At 43.6% G+C, this 14,912-nt stretch overlaps 1 protein-coding gene across 1 annotated transcript; it reads right to left on the reverse strand.

Moving 5' to 3' along the window:
• Positions 1–4,146: 4,146 nt before the first annotated feature.
• LOC143301188 (protein limb expression 1 homolog) lies at positions 4,147–14,911 on the reverse strand. Its single transcript, XM_076615293.1, has 6 exons — positions 14,855–14,911; positions 13,489–13,844; positions 12,909–13,072; positions 10,612–10,752; positions 8,746–8,922; positions 4,147–4,383 (listed from the first exon to the last, which is right to left on the reverse strand). The coding sequence occupies exons 2-6, from the start codon at positions 13,826–13,828 to the stop codon at positions 4,147–4,149; spliced, it is 1,059 nt and encodes a 352-aa protein (XP_076471408.1). The 5' UTR covers positions 13,829–13,844; positions 14,855–14,911.
• Position 14,912: the final 1 nt, after the last annotated feature.

Here is a 14,912-nt window from a genome sequence, read left to right on the forward strand (position 1 = left end):
CGTGTGCAACATCCAAGATGGCCGTGGACCTCTCCAGTGATCTATTCTGTATGTACATCCTCTTTATTACATCACCTGGAGTGTACAGGATGTATGTGTGACACTCACAGACAATATCCCTACTACTACCACTATGTCTTACCACCTCTCCCAAGGAAAATTATCAGCCTCTTTTTTTTCTTTTCGTCAGGTATCCAACATACGGCATACCAGCAAACTATCCGCACATGGCCACCAGCAGAAATGAGATTCACTGAACTATCTGTACCCAGCCACTAGCACTAGGGAGATTCAGCTGAATATAGGTATTTAACAAAATTAAAACATAGGTATTTAACAAAATTAAAACAAAAACAATATCAGCTCTTCTGAAATAGGGTTCATGGTAAGTTTTACCCACATCACAAAATTCTTGCTAGTTCATTTGCCAAGCAATAATACACTTCCATTACCAAAAATATTTCTTACAGTTTACATACCAAAATTATCAAAGATTAAAAACACGTAGATCTGAGTAAAGCATTGCATTTGATCTACAGGAAAACACATTTAACATTAATAATAACAAATAAACCTCTGAATACATATAACCACAGCAAAGTAACTATTTGTTTTACAACAAACCAAACCAAATCAAACAAAAAAATGCACAGCCACAAACGAAAAATGATTTCTCAACATAAATCTGGTTATAATCATTGTCAACAGTATAACTAAACCAACCTGCAAAAGCTACAAAAGGAATGACAAATGATTATGTACAAATTAACATACCATCTTGAGTAGTTTTTTTTGGTTTTTTAATATTGGTGATATTTAAAACAATCTGTCAATGGAAACCTGTCAATACGAATTTGTCTTTACAATTGCAACCAAGTGAAAAGGAAAAAGAAAAACACACACACAAAATAAAACACAACCTGAGGAGGTGTCATACACTGTATTTGTCTCCCTGTATCCCTGTGTGTGTGTGTGTGTGTGTGTGTGTGTGTGTGTGTGTGTGTGCATGTGAACATGCGTGAACGAGTGAGTGCTTGAGTGAGTGCGTGCATCTGTGTGTTGTGCATGTGCGCATGTGTCTGTATGTGCACGTGCATGCCTGTGTGCATGTGTGTCCACCATGGACGGTTAACGTTTTATAAATCTCCAGAGAAAAAGACAGAAAAAGAAGAGAAAAATCTTTCTCCTTTTTTCTTCAGTAAACCATAAGCAATGAATGTTGTGGAATGTGTGTGTACAATGTGCTGTATAAAGAAGACGACTGATGCCAAACATTCTACAGGGGATCATACACTGACCCATAATCCAAGCCTTAAGGTCAGGCTTTGAGATTCTACCTGAAAAACAACTCAACATGTTTCAACTCTTAAGTCTCTTGATAAGAAAAATAAGTAACACATGCATTAAAAAAAAAAAGAGTCTTATCTGAAACAAAATATATTATTACAGCTCAATCTCCTGATGAGAAACAAATTAGCAGCACACTCATTTTAAAAAAACAAAAACAAATGTCTTTTATTACTTGAAGCATAACATTACAAACTAAGTCTCATATAAGAAAAAAACCCCAGTAACATAGACATTTTTTAATGTCTTGTATTACTCAAAACAAAATATCACAACTCAAAGTCTCTCTTGATGACAAAAATAAGTAACATAGACATTTTCTTTTTAAAAGTCGTGTATTACTAGGAACAAAATATTACAAATCTGAAGTCTCTTGATGAGAAAAAAAAAAAAAAAAAAAGTAACACAGGCATTTCCTTTACAAAATATTACAAACTTACAAACCTCTCTTATTCTCAGGATCAGAAAAATGAGTAACACAGACATAAAACAAAAAGTCTTACAATACTCATTAAAAAACTATACAAATATCTTACAGATTATAAAACAAGAACAACAACAAAAAACAACCAACAACAAACAATCCCCCCCCCCAAAAAAAAAAAAAACAACAACCACCAACAACCCCAAAACAAGAACAAAAAACAACAACAAATGTGAGGACACACAAATGCATAGCACCCAAAGCTATGCCACATCTCCATCCCCCCCCCTGTTAACTCTTTCACTGCCAAGTTTCTATGTAAAAAAAACACTCCCCAGCACGGAGTATTTTAGATACAATGCTCTCAGTCTCTGTTGTAGTGGTGGGAAACAGGCTGCAGCTGCCAACTTGTGTTATAATGTGAAATATAGTCCTTTTAGCCTGACCCCTGTATGTCAACAACTTGTGTTATAATGTGAAATATAGTCCTTTTAGCCTGACCCCTGTATGTCAACAACTTGTGTTATAATGTGAAATATAGTCCTTTTAGCCTGACCCCTGTATGTCAACAAGTAGTGTTATAATGTGAAATATAGTCCTTTTAGCCTGACCCCTGTATGTCAACAACTTGTGTTATAATGTGAAATATAGTCCTTTTAGCCTGACCCCTGTATGTCAACAACTTGTGTTATAATGTGAAATATAGTCCTTTTAGCCTGACCCCTGTATGTCAACAACTTGTGTTCTGACCTGTATGTCAACAAGTTGTGTTATAATGTGAAATATAGTCCTTTTAGCCTGACCCCTGTATGTCAACAACTTGTGTTATAATGTGAAATATAGTCCTTTTAGCCTGACCCCTGTATGTCGACTAACTAAGGTCACCTATGGTGGTGAAAGAGTTAAATCATATAAAACAGGATTCCCTCAGATGTGACTACACAAAATTTCAGACTTTTTCAAGACCAGACTGAAATGTTCTATACCAAACACAAAACCAAACTCCATGGAAAAAACAACAACTGTGACTGCAAACCCTTGACAAAAAAGGATGGCAGATACCCCATTACCAATGCTCAATGATATCCCATTGCCAATGCTCAGTTTTCATCAAGTTATTGCTTCTTCAAGCACTAATTTTTCTAAATGCATTTAGCTCTTTTGTTAAATGGTACTGGTCAAGAGTTTAATCAAAATCAAAACCTTTCCAGACGCTTAGGGGCAAAACACATTTTTCCTAAGACTTCTGGCTAACGAAATGGATCTTTCATTTTAAAGACTTCCATGACCGTACAAATCCTGTCAGAAGAAAAAAAACAACCCAGAACCACCCTCGCTGTAAATATACAGATGACACAAATGTGAGGGCATACACAAAACATACAGCTCCTTCCGCCCAAAATCATACCATGCCCAGTATGTCCTGTCTCGCCTTGAAGAAGCACTCCTTGTCAGAAAAAAAGAACTCTCCCTGTCAGGAGAAAGAACTATCCCTCTCAAAAAACAAAACTGAATGCTCTCCCTGTCCAAAACAAAACTATATGCTCTGCCTGTCAAAAATGATTGACTGCTCTCCCTGTCCAAAAAACGTGAAAGTTCTCCCTGTCAAAAACAAAACTGAAAGTTTCTCCATGTCAAAAACAAAACTGAATGCTCTCCCTGTCAAAAACAAAACTGAAAGTTCTCCCTGTCAAAAACAAAACTGTATGCTCTCCCTGTCCCAACAATAGAATACTCTCCCTGTCCAAAACGAAATTGAATGCTCTCTCTTAAAAAAAAAAACCCAACAAAAAACAAAACTGAATGCTCTCCCTGTAAAAACAAAAACTGAATGCTCTCCATGTTAGTAAAAAGAGAATGCTCTCCCTGTGAGAAAAATATGAAATTCTCACCTGTGACCAAAAAATCTGCTTTCCCTGTCAGATTGGAAAAAGAAAAGAAAAGAAAAGAAAAGAAAAGAACGCTCTCCCTGTAAAAACAAAAAAACAAAAGCAATCCCCGTCTGACAAAAAACCCCAACCCAACAACAACAAAAAAACTAAACAAAACTGAACGCTCTACCTGCAAGAAAGAATAAAAAACATGCTGCTTTCCTCATCCAAACCCCCTCCCCCCCCCCAAAAAAAAACAAAAAAACAAAAACAGTCAGTCTCCCTGTAAAAACACATATAAACAAAACAAACATGAGTACCCACATAAAACATACACCCCCCAAAACATAATGCTTTCCTAGTCGGAAAATAAACCCAATCTTCCAGTAAAAAAAAACCCCACACATAAACAACACAAACATGAGCACCAACACAAAACATACCCCCCCCCCCCCCCCCCCCCCCAAGCTCCCCCACCATCGACCCCCCCACACCCCCCCTGATCTACGCCACGCTCTCCACGGGGTTGATCTGACTAAGGGCCAGCACCAGGATGTCGCGTTTCTCCTTGTAGAAGCGCAGTTCTCTCCCTGCCAGCCTGGCACTCTCTAGCTCCTGCTCGGCCACCTGCAGCTCCTGGCTGATGATGCCGCCCCTCTCCTGCTCCCGTGCGATCCAGTCCAGCGCCATCTGGGACCGCATGTCGTCGTCCAGTGCTCGGTGAGAGTAGTGCGCCAGCACCTGGAGGGGGGGTGGGGGGTGGTGGAAAACCGTCAGCTTTTTCTGAGAGACTTGTGCAATGTCAACCGTTCCTTGGCGATGTAAAGCCATCATCTTCTTCTTCTTCTTTCATGGGCTGCAACTCCTGCGTTCACTCTTATGTACACGAGTGGGCTTTTCACGTTTATGACCGTTTTTATCCCACAATGTAAGCAGCCATACTCTGTTTTCAGGGGTTTGCATGCTGGGCATGTTCTTGTTTCCATAACCCACCAATGCTGACATGGTTTACAGGATCTTTAACGTACGTATTTGATCTTCTGCTTGCGTATACACAGGAAGGGGGTTCAGGCACAAGTATGTCAGCAAATATGCTGCCTGGGAGATTGGAAAAATCTCCACCCTTTACCCTCCAGGCGCTGTTACCAAGATTCGAACCTGGGACCCTCAGATGGAAAGTCCAACTCTTTAACCACTCGGCTATTGCACCTGTCCATCAGCTTCTTAGACTCACACAATAATAAACTTTCCTTGGAGGTGAAAGACCATCAACTTCTGAGAATCACAGGATGTTAAACATTCACTGGCAGTGAAAAACCATTAACTTCTGAGATCCACATGATGTTAACCATTTCTTGGCAGTGAAAAACCATCAACTTCTGAGACTTGCACAATGTTTAACATTCACTGGCAGTGAAAAACCATCAACTTCTGAGACTTGCATAATGTTTAACATTCACTGGCAGTGAAAAACCATCAACTTCTGAGACTTGCACAATGTTTAACATTCACTGGCAGTGAAAAACCATCAACTTCTGAGAATCATACCATGTTTAAGGCTGAGACTCATACAATGTTCCTTGGCAGTGAAAAATGATCGACATCTGACACTCACACAATGTTATCTTTACTTGGCAGTGAGGTACATATATTGTGTGTGTGCCTGTACAAAGCAAGTGTATTCGGCATGAACTGATTAAACCCTCTTGCATTTCTGGAATCTATAGAAAAACTCTTCCTAGTATTCATCTTTACTCAGTCATTTCCAGAGGTAATTTGGAGTCCCCAAGTACACACAGTCCTACTTATTTGCTATTTATCAATAAGCAATCATACTTTCAATTGCCATTTATAACTGAGCGACCATACTTGGCGTAAGTACTAGTCAGTTGTCATGCTTGACAGAAATAATAGTCAGTTATCATACTTTGTTTTGCATGTCAGTATATGTGCTGTCCATGCATGTGACATGCAGATGTTTACTCTCTCATTGCCTGACCAAGGTAAAATCACTGGGACATCATGCTGTTAGTGGCTGTTTCCATCATGCTGCACAAGCACTTGTGAATCAAAACATCTCAAGTAAAAAGAAAGAAAAAAATTTTAAGATTGTTTGTTTTTAACACACATACAAAAACATACCATAACCAAATAAAGAAAAACAACAACAACAAAAGAACATCAAGGATACAATGGAAAAGGACAGAATATAACGGAAGAGAGAACTCGATATATCATTATTCTAAACCCAAGACTGCTGCTGAAGGGTATGGTCATCAGTGAAGGGCTGTCACCTCACTGAGATCAGACAGAGCTGACAGGTCAGGATGTCAGTGAAGGGCTGTCACCTCACTGTGATAAGACAGAGCTGACAAGTCAGGATGTCAGTGAAGGGCTGTCACCTCACTGAGGTAAGACACAGCTTACAGGTCAGGATGTCAGTGAAGGGCTGTCACCTCACTGTGATAAGACAGAGCTTACAGGTCAGGATGTCAGTGAAGGGCTGTCACCTCACTGAGATCAGACAGAGCTTACAGGTCAGGATGTCAGTGAAGGGCTGTCGCCTCACTGAGATCAGACACACCTTACAGGTCAGGACGTCAGTGAAGGGTTGTCACCTCACTGAGATCAGACACACCTTACAGGTCAGGATGTCAGTGAAGGGCTGTCACCTCACTGAGATCAGACACACCTTACAGGTCAGGATGTCAGTGAAGGGCTGTCACCTCACTGAGATCAGACATAGCTTACAGGTCAGGATGTCAGTGAAGGGATGTCACCTCACTGAGATCAGACAGAGCTTACAGGTCAGGATGTCAGTGAAGGGCTGTCACCTCACTGAGATCAGACACAGCTTACAGGTCAGGATGTCAGTGAAGGGCTGTCACCTCACTGAGATCAGACAGAGCTTACAGGTCAGGATGTCAGTGAAGGGCTGTCACCTCACTGTGATAGGACAAAGCTTACAGGTCAGGATGTCAGTGAAGAGCTGTCACCTCACTGAGATCAGACACAGCTTACAGGTCAGGATGTCAGTGATGGGCTGTCACCTCACTGAGAAGAGCTTACAGGTCAGGATGTCAGTGAAGGGCTGTCACCTCACTGTGATAAGACACAGCTTACAGGTCAGGATGTTAGTGGAGGGCTGTCACCTCACTGAGATCAGACACAGCTTACAGGTCAGGATGTCAGTGAAGGGCTGTCACCTCACTGAGGTAAGGCACAGCTTACAGGCCAGTATGTCAGTGAAGGGCTGTCACCTCACTGATAAGACACAGCTTACAGGTCAGGATGTCAGTGAAGGGCTGTCACCTGACTGAGGTAAGACAGAGCTTACAGGTCAGGGTGTCAGTGAAGGGCTGTCACCTCACTGATGATAAGACACAGCTTACAGGTCAGGATGTCAGTGAAGGGCTGTCACCTGACTGAGGTAAGACACACCTTACAGGTCAGGATGTCAGTGAAGGGCTGTCACCTGACTGAGGTAAGACACACCTTACAGGTCAGGATGTCAGTGAAGGGCTGTCACCTCACTGAGATCAGACAGAGCTCACAGGTCAGGATGTCAGTGAAGGGTTGTCACCTCACTGAGGTAAGACACAGCTTACAGGTCAGGATGTCAGTCACCATTCTGTAACAGGACCTTGTCCTCTTGGGACTGCATTACTTTGTTCAGCAGAGTCAGTGACACCACTTACAGGCACACAGAAAGTGGCAAGTGGCACCACACTGATCTCCTCTCACAAACATTCAGCAGCCGTGGGGTTAAAAAAGTGAAGGGTTAATGTAATGTGCTGAACCAGGAAGCCAGTGTCCCCTGTACAGACTGTGATTTTTACTCCCCTCTCCACCAGACAAACCCAGGTCCCATGCCGAAGCCATACACTGTTTTCAGGGGTGTGCATGCTGGGTATGTTCTTTACTCCCCTCTCCACCAGACAAACCCAGGTCGCATGCCATAGCCATACTGTTTTCAGGGTTGTGCATGCTGGGTATGTTCTTTACACCCCTCTCCACCAGACAAACCCAGGTCGCATGCCATAGCCATACTGTTTTTAGGGTTGTGCATGCTGGGTATGTTCTTTACACCCCTCTCCACCAGACAAACCCAGGTCCCATGCCGTAGCCATACACTGTTTTCAGGGGTGTGCATGCTGGGTATGTTCTTTACTCCCCTCTCCACCAGACAAACCCAGGTCCCATGCTGTAACCATGCTCTGTTTTCAGGGGTGTGCATGCTGGGTATGTCCGCGTCTGTGGGGTGGGGGGGTGGGGGGGTGGGGGTGCGGTGCGGGTGTGTGCTGATTATCTGGTTGTGGTTTTCCGCAATTCATCTTTATTCTTATCTTATCTGTCTATTATAATCAATGTGCAGTATAGTAGGCTATGTTTATAATTATATTCAAATAATGTTTCTTAATTCTTTCTGTTTTTACATTAAGAATACTAGTTATTACCTGCAGTGTGTGGATGTATGTATGAAACGATGTATGTGATATTTTTTACATTTGTATCTTCGTAATATTTGTTGGGGCTGTTGTTGGCTTTTACAGTTATGGTCCCCATGTTGTTTACTTGTCTATGTTGTGATAATGCACCTGACCAAATTTCTCCAGTTGGAGATAATAAAGTTATTCTTATCTTATCTTATCTTATCTTCTTTACTCCCCTCTCCACCAGACAAACCCAGGTCCCATGCTGTAGCCATACACTGTTTTCAGGGGTGTGCATGCTGGGTATGTTCTTTACTCCCCTCTCCACCAGACAAACCCAGATCCCATGTTGTAACCATGCTCTGTTTTCAGGGGTGTGCATGCTGGGTATGTTCTCGCTTCCATAACCCACTCCATGCTGACATGGATTGCAGGATCTTTACGTGCATATCTGATCTTCTGCATGTGTATACACACAGAGAAAGTTCAGACACTAGCAACTTCTGATGAACTTGGAGATCAGGAAAAAAAAAAAAATCCCCCCTTAACCCAGGTGTGCCGAAACTAGGGATGGAACTCAAGGAAAGTCTGGAGTGAATCCAGCATGCAGCCACAGCACCTGTCCAACACAATACAAAGAAAAGAGAGCCCTCCCCCTCCCCCCACCCACCTCCTGCCTGGAGCAGTTGCGTTCCCTCATGGCCTTCAGGCTGCCGTTCCAGTGGAGCAGCTGGAAGACGGTCATTAGCTCCTGGAACTCCAGCATGGAGCGGCCCCTGTTGGCCTCCAGCATGAACTTGAAGGCCCCAATCCCTGTGCTGGGGTCCTCGATGTCCGCAGAGCTGCCCTGTCAGGACACAATGACAAAAACTCAACACTGTCACAGGTCTGCCCTGTCAGTTTCATTTTCTCAAGGAGGCATCACTGTGTTTGGACAAATCCATATACGCTACACCACATCTGGAAGCCGGATGCCTGACCAGCAGCATTAACCAATGCACTTGTCAGGCCTTGAGTGCATGCTTATATATTTGTGTACCTATCAGAATGGATTTGTTTTTGCATATTTTTGCAAGAGGACAACACTCTTGTTGCCACAGATTCTTTTTTTAGTGCGCCAAGTGTGTGCTGCACATGGGACCTTGCCCTGTTGGAACACAACAACAACGACAACAACTCAACACTCCCCCTTTCTGCTGGCACAGGTCTGCCCTGTTGGAACACAACAACAACAACAACACTCCCCCTTTCTGCTGGCACAGGTCTGCCCTGTTGGAACTCAACAACAACAACAACAACAACACTCCCCCTTTCTGCTGGCACAGGTCTGCCCTGTTGGAACACAACAACAACAACTCAACACTCCCCCTTTCTGCTGGAACAGGTCTGCCCTGTTGGAACACAACAACAACAACAACACTCCCCCTTTCTGCTGGAACAGGTCTGCCCTGTTGGAACACAACAACAACAACACTCCCCCTTTCTGCTGGCACAGGTCTGCCCTGTTGGAACACAACAACAACAACACTCCCCATTTCTGCTGGCACAGGTCTGCCCTGTTGGAACACAACAACAACAACAACTCAACACTCCCCCTTTCTGCTTGCACAGGTCGACGAGAACTCAGGTAATCCCCCTCCTTTCTTTCCTACAGTACTTTTCAACACACAGGAATCAGACACACCTTTTTTGTCTGTCACAAACACACACACACACACGCACACCAGAGATACTGACAATAAAATAATGCATAAACATGCATCCTTGACAATAGACAGGACGCACTGCGTGTTCATCAAGTGGGTCCCTGGCATGTTCCAATATCTACAACAATAACCTACAACAAACACTTCAAACAGTGAACATCCTGTATCAGAGCTTCAGTCAGACATCAGGATCAAGGGCTCCAGGACACCAAAAATGTTGCTTCCCTTGGCTGACCCAGAAACCAACACAGTGGTTGCTGGAAGATACGCCTACCTTTGTATGTGTGCAGCAATGCAGGCTTGATCAGAATGTGCAGCATTAGAATGACTCTTTGAAAGTAGTCTGGGACACCCTAGAAGACCGCTGGAGAGTTCCGTGGCAATCTTGGATCTTGCGCATGTGCATCTAACTTTTACTCACAATCGCAAGCAATGCCAAAGGTAATCGTCATAGGCAAAAGCAGCAAACATGCGCTGTCCCCCATTTCTTCAGTTGATAGCCTCCATTGCTACAACCAAACTGTGAAAAATATATGCACAATAAAAAGAACAAAATGTGAAGCAAAAAATCGAAGAAAGAAGCGTTCTGTTTCGCACATTCTTCCTCTCTCAATCGCCTTGCTGCTCGAAATTTTGGAGAGCCAATCAACTTCGAGGGCACAGATCATGTGACGCGCCTCTAAAAGTCATGTCAGCACGGAACTCTCCAATGGTCTATTAAGGCAAAAGAGTCCCTAGCACCCCAAAGATTCTTAACCAATCAGAACCCCTCCTACACATCAAAAACATCATCACCTCCCCTGCACACCCACACCCACACCCCCCCTGACCTTGAAACTGGAGATGGCGTCCCCAACAGCTTTGTCGATGAAGTCGTCAGATATTTTGCGTGAGGGATGTTCGTTGAACACGGAGTTCATCAGGGCAATCTTGGCTGCACTTCTCCTGGCCTCGGCTTTGGTGGCACAGTTCTGAAAGAGTCCACTTTCACTTTCAATCAGACTTCAAAGCCTACAGACTGATCTATACACACTGCACCACATCTGATTTAAAAATAGAACTAAAAACATGAAAAATAAACAAAAAATAGAACTAAAAACATGAAAAATAAACAAAAAATAGAACTAAAAACATGAAAAATAAACAAAGGAGCAGACGCCTGACCAACACACTGGTATGGGCCTTCAGAGCCTACCACAGGTATATATCATAAAACAAAATGAAATCAAACAAGTAAGTCAAATAAGTGGATAGGTGTATTTGTCAAAATACAACAAAATGAAAGACACATAGAATTAGAAAGCTAATAACTGAAACAAAATAAGAATTAAAATGATTCAGTCAGTGAAACTATGCACATCCACTCACACAGACAAATGTGCACACAAACACAAATGATAAGATTCCAGTATTAACCCGTTCAACACTGGGGAGTTTACAACCTCGGCAGGCTGATGCAGATAAAACAGAAAATACACCGTTTTCCAAATCAAGTGTGGACACAGTGGAAACACTGTAGAAGTTACTTCCCTTCCTTTGTGGTTTATGCAGATGTAGGAAGGTGAAAAGTGTTTAAATGAGATGAGTTTTGTGGCCGTAGCAATGCTTGGGCACAAGGCCTGGTGAGTAAAACATCATTCCATTGGATTAAAAACAAACACACAAAAAGGAAATTTTCTATCTAAAATTACGTTTAAATAACATACTTACCGTGACCCAACTAGTGCAGACTCTGGCAGGGGTCTGACATTCCGGTCCTGTGCAAACTACTATCCGCCTGTGCGGAGAAAACGAAAGTAACTACAGCCAATAACTTTCCGGAACAAAGCACAGATTTCCCTCCCAGTTACCCCTCTTTCATGTTAACTCACTGCGGATGAATTCCAAGGTAACACCTAACAATACGCACATCTAACAGCAGGAAAAGAGGACAATACATGTGTATGTATACACATAATACATGATTTGGAAAACGGTGTATTTTCTGTTTTATCTGCATCAGCCTAACCCCATTTCCATGCTCTGACTGACACTGACTACACAGGTATTGCTATGAATCCACCACTCTCACACAAGCGTGCATCACTTAACGCACCCTTCTCTCACACGCATCAGGGTTCAAAATACCCAGCAGTCTCAATGTCCGTGATAACTGACAAACGGCAATGCCCTCCCCACTTAGGCAACCACTGTCTGACTGTCAATGAAGGGTTAATGAGCTGTCAGCGTCAGTGCAGACCCATCACACTTCCCCCTACCCCTCCTTTTCCACAATGACCAGGTGTGCTCTGTGAATGAAACATGTCAACGCCAAACACATAGACCTCACCAGACTGTTTATCACATCTTGATGCCAGTGAAACAATAACTACATCCTCTTTTCCTGAAAGACATACAACCTGTATACTGAATGTCTGCTCTGCCGGTAGTTACTTTCATTTACCCTCTTGAGTCAGGGAAGGGATGTAGATATTATGGAGGACAAATAGAGGTTTTTATGATGTTTAATTGAAACTAATGCTTTCAGTTAATTTACTTATATATGTGTGCATATGTATGTGTGTATATGGGTGTATGTATACTATAGAAATACATGTACATGTAACTGTATATGTATTTGTGTTGTACTCTTTTATCAACTTGTCCCCCTGGCCACCTGTGAATTCCCAGCCTTGCACACACACTTTACACCTGTGAATTCCCAGCCCTGCACACACACTTTACACCTGTGAATTCCCAGCCCTGCACACACACTTTACACCTGTGAATTCCCAGCCCTGCACACACACTGTACACCTGTGAATCCCCAGCCCTGTACACACACTTGTACACCTGTGAATTCCCAGCCCTGCACACGCACTTTACACCTGTGAATCCCCAGCCCTGCACACACACTTTACACCTGTGAATTCCCAGCCCTGCACACACACTTGTACACGTGTGAATCCCCAGCCCTGTACACACACTTGTACACCTGTGAATTCCCAGCCCTGCACACGCACTTTACACCTGTGAATCCCCAGCCCTGCACACACACTTTACACCTGTGAATTCCCAGCCCTGCACACACACTAGTTGTACACCTGTGAATCCCCAGCCCTGCACACACACTTGCACACCGGTGTACCTGGAAGCTTCCAAAGCAGCTGCCCCCAGGCAGACTGACGTAGCAGACGTAGGGGGGTGTGGTAGTGGGCTGGGACTCGTACACCACCAGCGCCCCATTCTTCAGGTCCGCCCCTCTCTCCAGCTTCATCTGCCAGAACTCCTGCAGTGCCTCCACCACGTTCACTGCACACAGGGGGTGGTCACAGTGTTGAGTTATGGTTCATTACAGAGATACAGTGTTGTGTTGTGTTGTGCTGTGTTGTGCTGTGTTGTGCTGTGCTGTGCTGTGCTGTGCTGTGCTGTGCTGTGCTGTGCTGTGCTGTGCTGTGCTGTGTTGTGTTGTGTTGTGTTGTACTGTAGGACTCCACCACGTTCACTGCACACAGGGGGTGGTCACAGTGTCAGAGTTATGGTTCATTACAGAGATACAGTGTTGTGTTGTGTTGTGTTGTGTTGTACTGTAGGACTAAGTGCATGCTGCACACAGGACCTCAGTTTATCATCCCACCAAAATGACCATACGCTCAGTTGGATTTTCCAGTCAAACTTGGGAGAAAGGGTGAGAGCAGGATTCGAACCCAGACCAGAAGCCCCCTTACCTCTCCCATATCCATGGGTGTGCTTGGCAAAGCTGTTCACCACCGCATCCACCGCCTCCTTCAGCACAGTCTTGGCACGTGCCTCGTTCATCTGACCTTGACCCCGGTGAGCATGGGACTGGGCCACGCTGGCGGCAGCATCGGCTGCCAAGGTCGCCATGCTGCGTCCCCCAAGCTGCGAGTGAGCAGCACTCTGGGAATGGTGGGATTTGGGAGGCTGCTTGCCGCCTCGCCCTATGGGGGACGGCTTACCCCCTCCCCCTCCTGTGGCCATGGTTGGGGACTCGGAGTGTTGTGAAAGGAGCCACACTAGCTGCTCAAGGTTGTCGTCGCCTGGCATACAGGCATTCCATGCACTGCAACGAACATAGTGGGTATTAGCTGTAGATGTTATGGTTGGTAATCATACTGGAATGAAGCTGGTATCAAGTGTCAATCATAACAATCACAATCTAAAAAAAAACTACCTCAGAACAGTAACTTAGCTATGTATAATTACCTTTTTGTGGGGAATGGCGGAGGGCAGGTATGGAGAGAGATTGTTTTCCTAATGCTCTTTACCATGTTGTTTTTTGTTTTGTTTTGTTTGTGTGAGAGAGAGAGAAATGATTTTTTTGTAGTTCTGAGTTCTGTGTGTGTGTGTGTGTGTGTGTATGTATACATGTGTGTGTATACACGTGCATGCGTGCGTGCGCGCTAGCAAGTATGTATGTGTGCCTGTCTTATGTGAGAATGTTTGTGCAGTAAGTCAGTAGTATGTCAGATTGACACATAGTATATTAGTGTATTATTTATCATTCTCCCCCAGGCCCCAGGCTCAAGGATCACCCCCCCCCCCCAAAAAAAAAATGGTCCAAAGAAACTGTGGATAATCTTTAAATTTGCACCCCTGCTCAGGGCTTACAATTCATATGTTAATAAACTTGGAGGGATTGAGGAACTTGACACCGTCAATGAATGAATGAGTCATGAATACTGAATGTGCACACTCGATCGAAGCCAAGCAAAATACAAGTGACCGGGTGACAATGTAGATCTGGGAATTGGTGGAGTGAGGAAATATTGCACTAATTCTCTCATATTATCATCTTTATTTCATTATTTTTTCTACATCATAACTGAATATCCAAAACCAAAACACAAAGTAGTCTGACCATGCGGAAGCAAAGACAAATGGCTTTCTTTTCGAGTTTTTCCCACAAGCAGACGAAACAACGGCATGAAACATTTTAACAAATAAAACCCTGCATCACAGCTCAGTGTGAAAAATAAGCAGACAACCCCCTGAAAACACTCAGAAAAACACCGCCAGTCTTTCAGCTCTATTTGCATTGCAGAAAGAAAAGGAAAATCTTATTTAAAATACCTTTATCCAATCCACGAATGCCTGGAACTCAAACAACTTGGCCGACAACAAAGTGCGA

The sequence above is a fragment of the Babylonia areolata genome, chromosome 27, assembly GCF_041734735.1.
Source record: "Babylonia areolata isolate BAREFJ2019XMU chromosome 27, ASM4173473v1, whole genome shotgun sequence".
NCBI classification, from domain to species: Eukaryota; Metazoa; Mollusca; class Gastropoda; order Neogastropoda; family Buccinidae; genus Babylonia; species Babylonia areolata.

Bases quoted from the DNA above. Each gene is read 5' to 3' on its own strand.
- LOC143301188 (XM_076615293.1), bottom strand. From the start codon at position 13,828: ATGCCAGGCGACGACAACCTTGAGCAGCTAGTGTGGCTCCTTTCACAA. The intron at 10,753-12,908 runs GTACACCGGTGT...GGACTCTTTCAG, and splicing joins GCTGCTTTGGAAGCTTCCAG to AACTGTGCCACCAAAGCCGA. The intron at 8,923-10,611 runs GTCAGGGGGGGT...GTGTCCTGACAG, and splicing joins ACGCCATCTCCAGTTTCAAG to GGCAGCTCTGCGGACATCGA.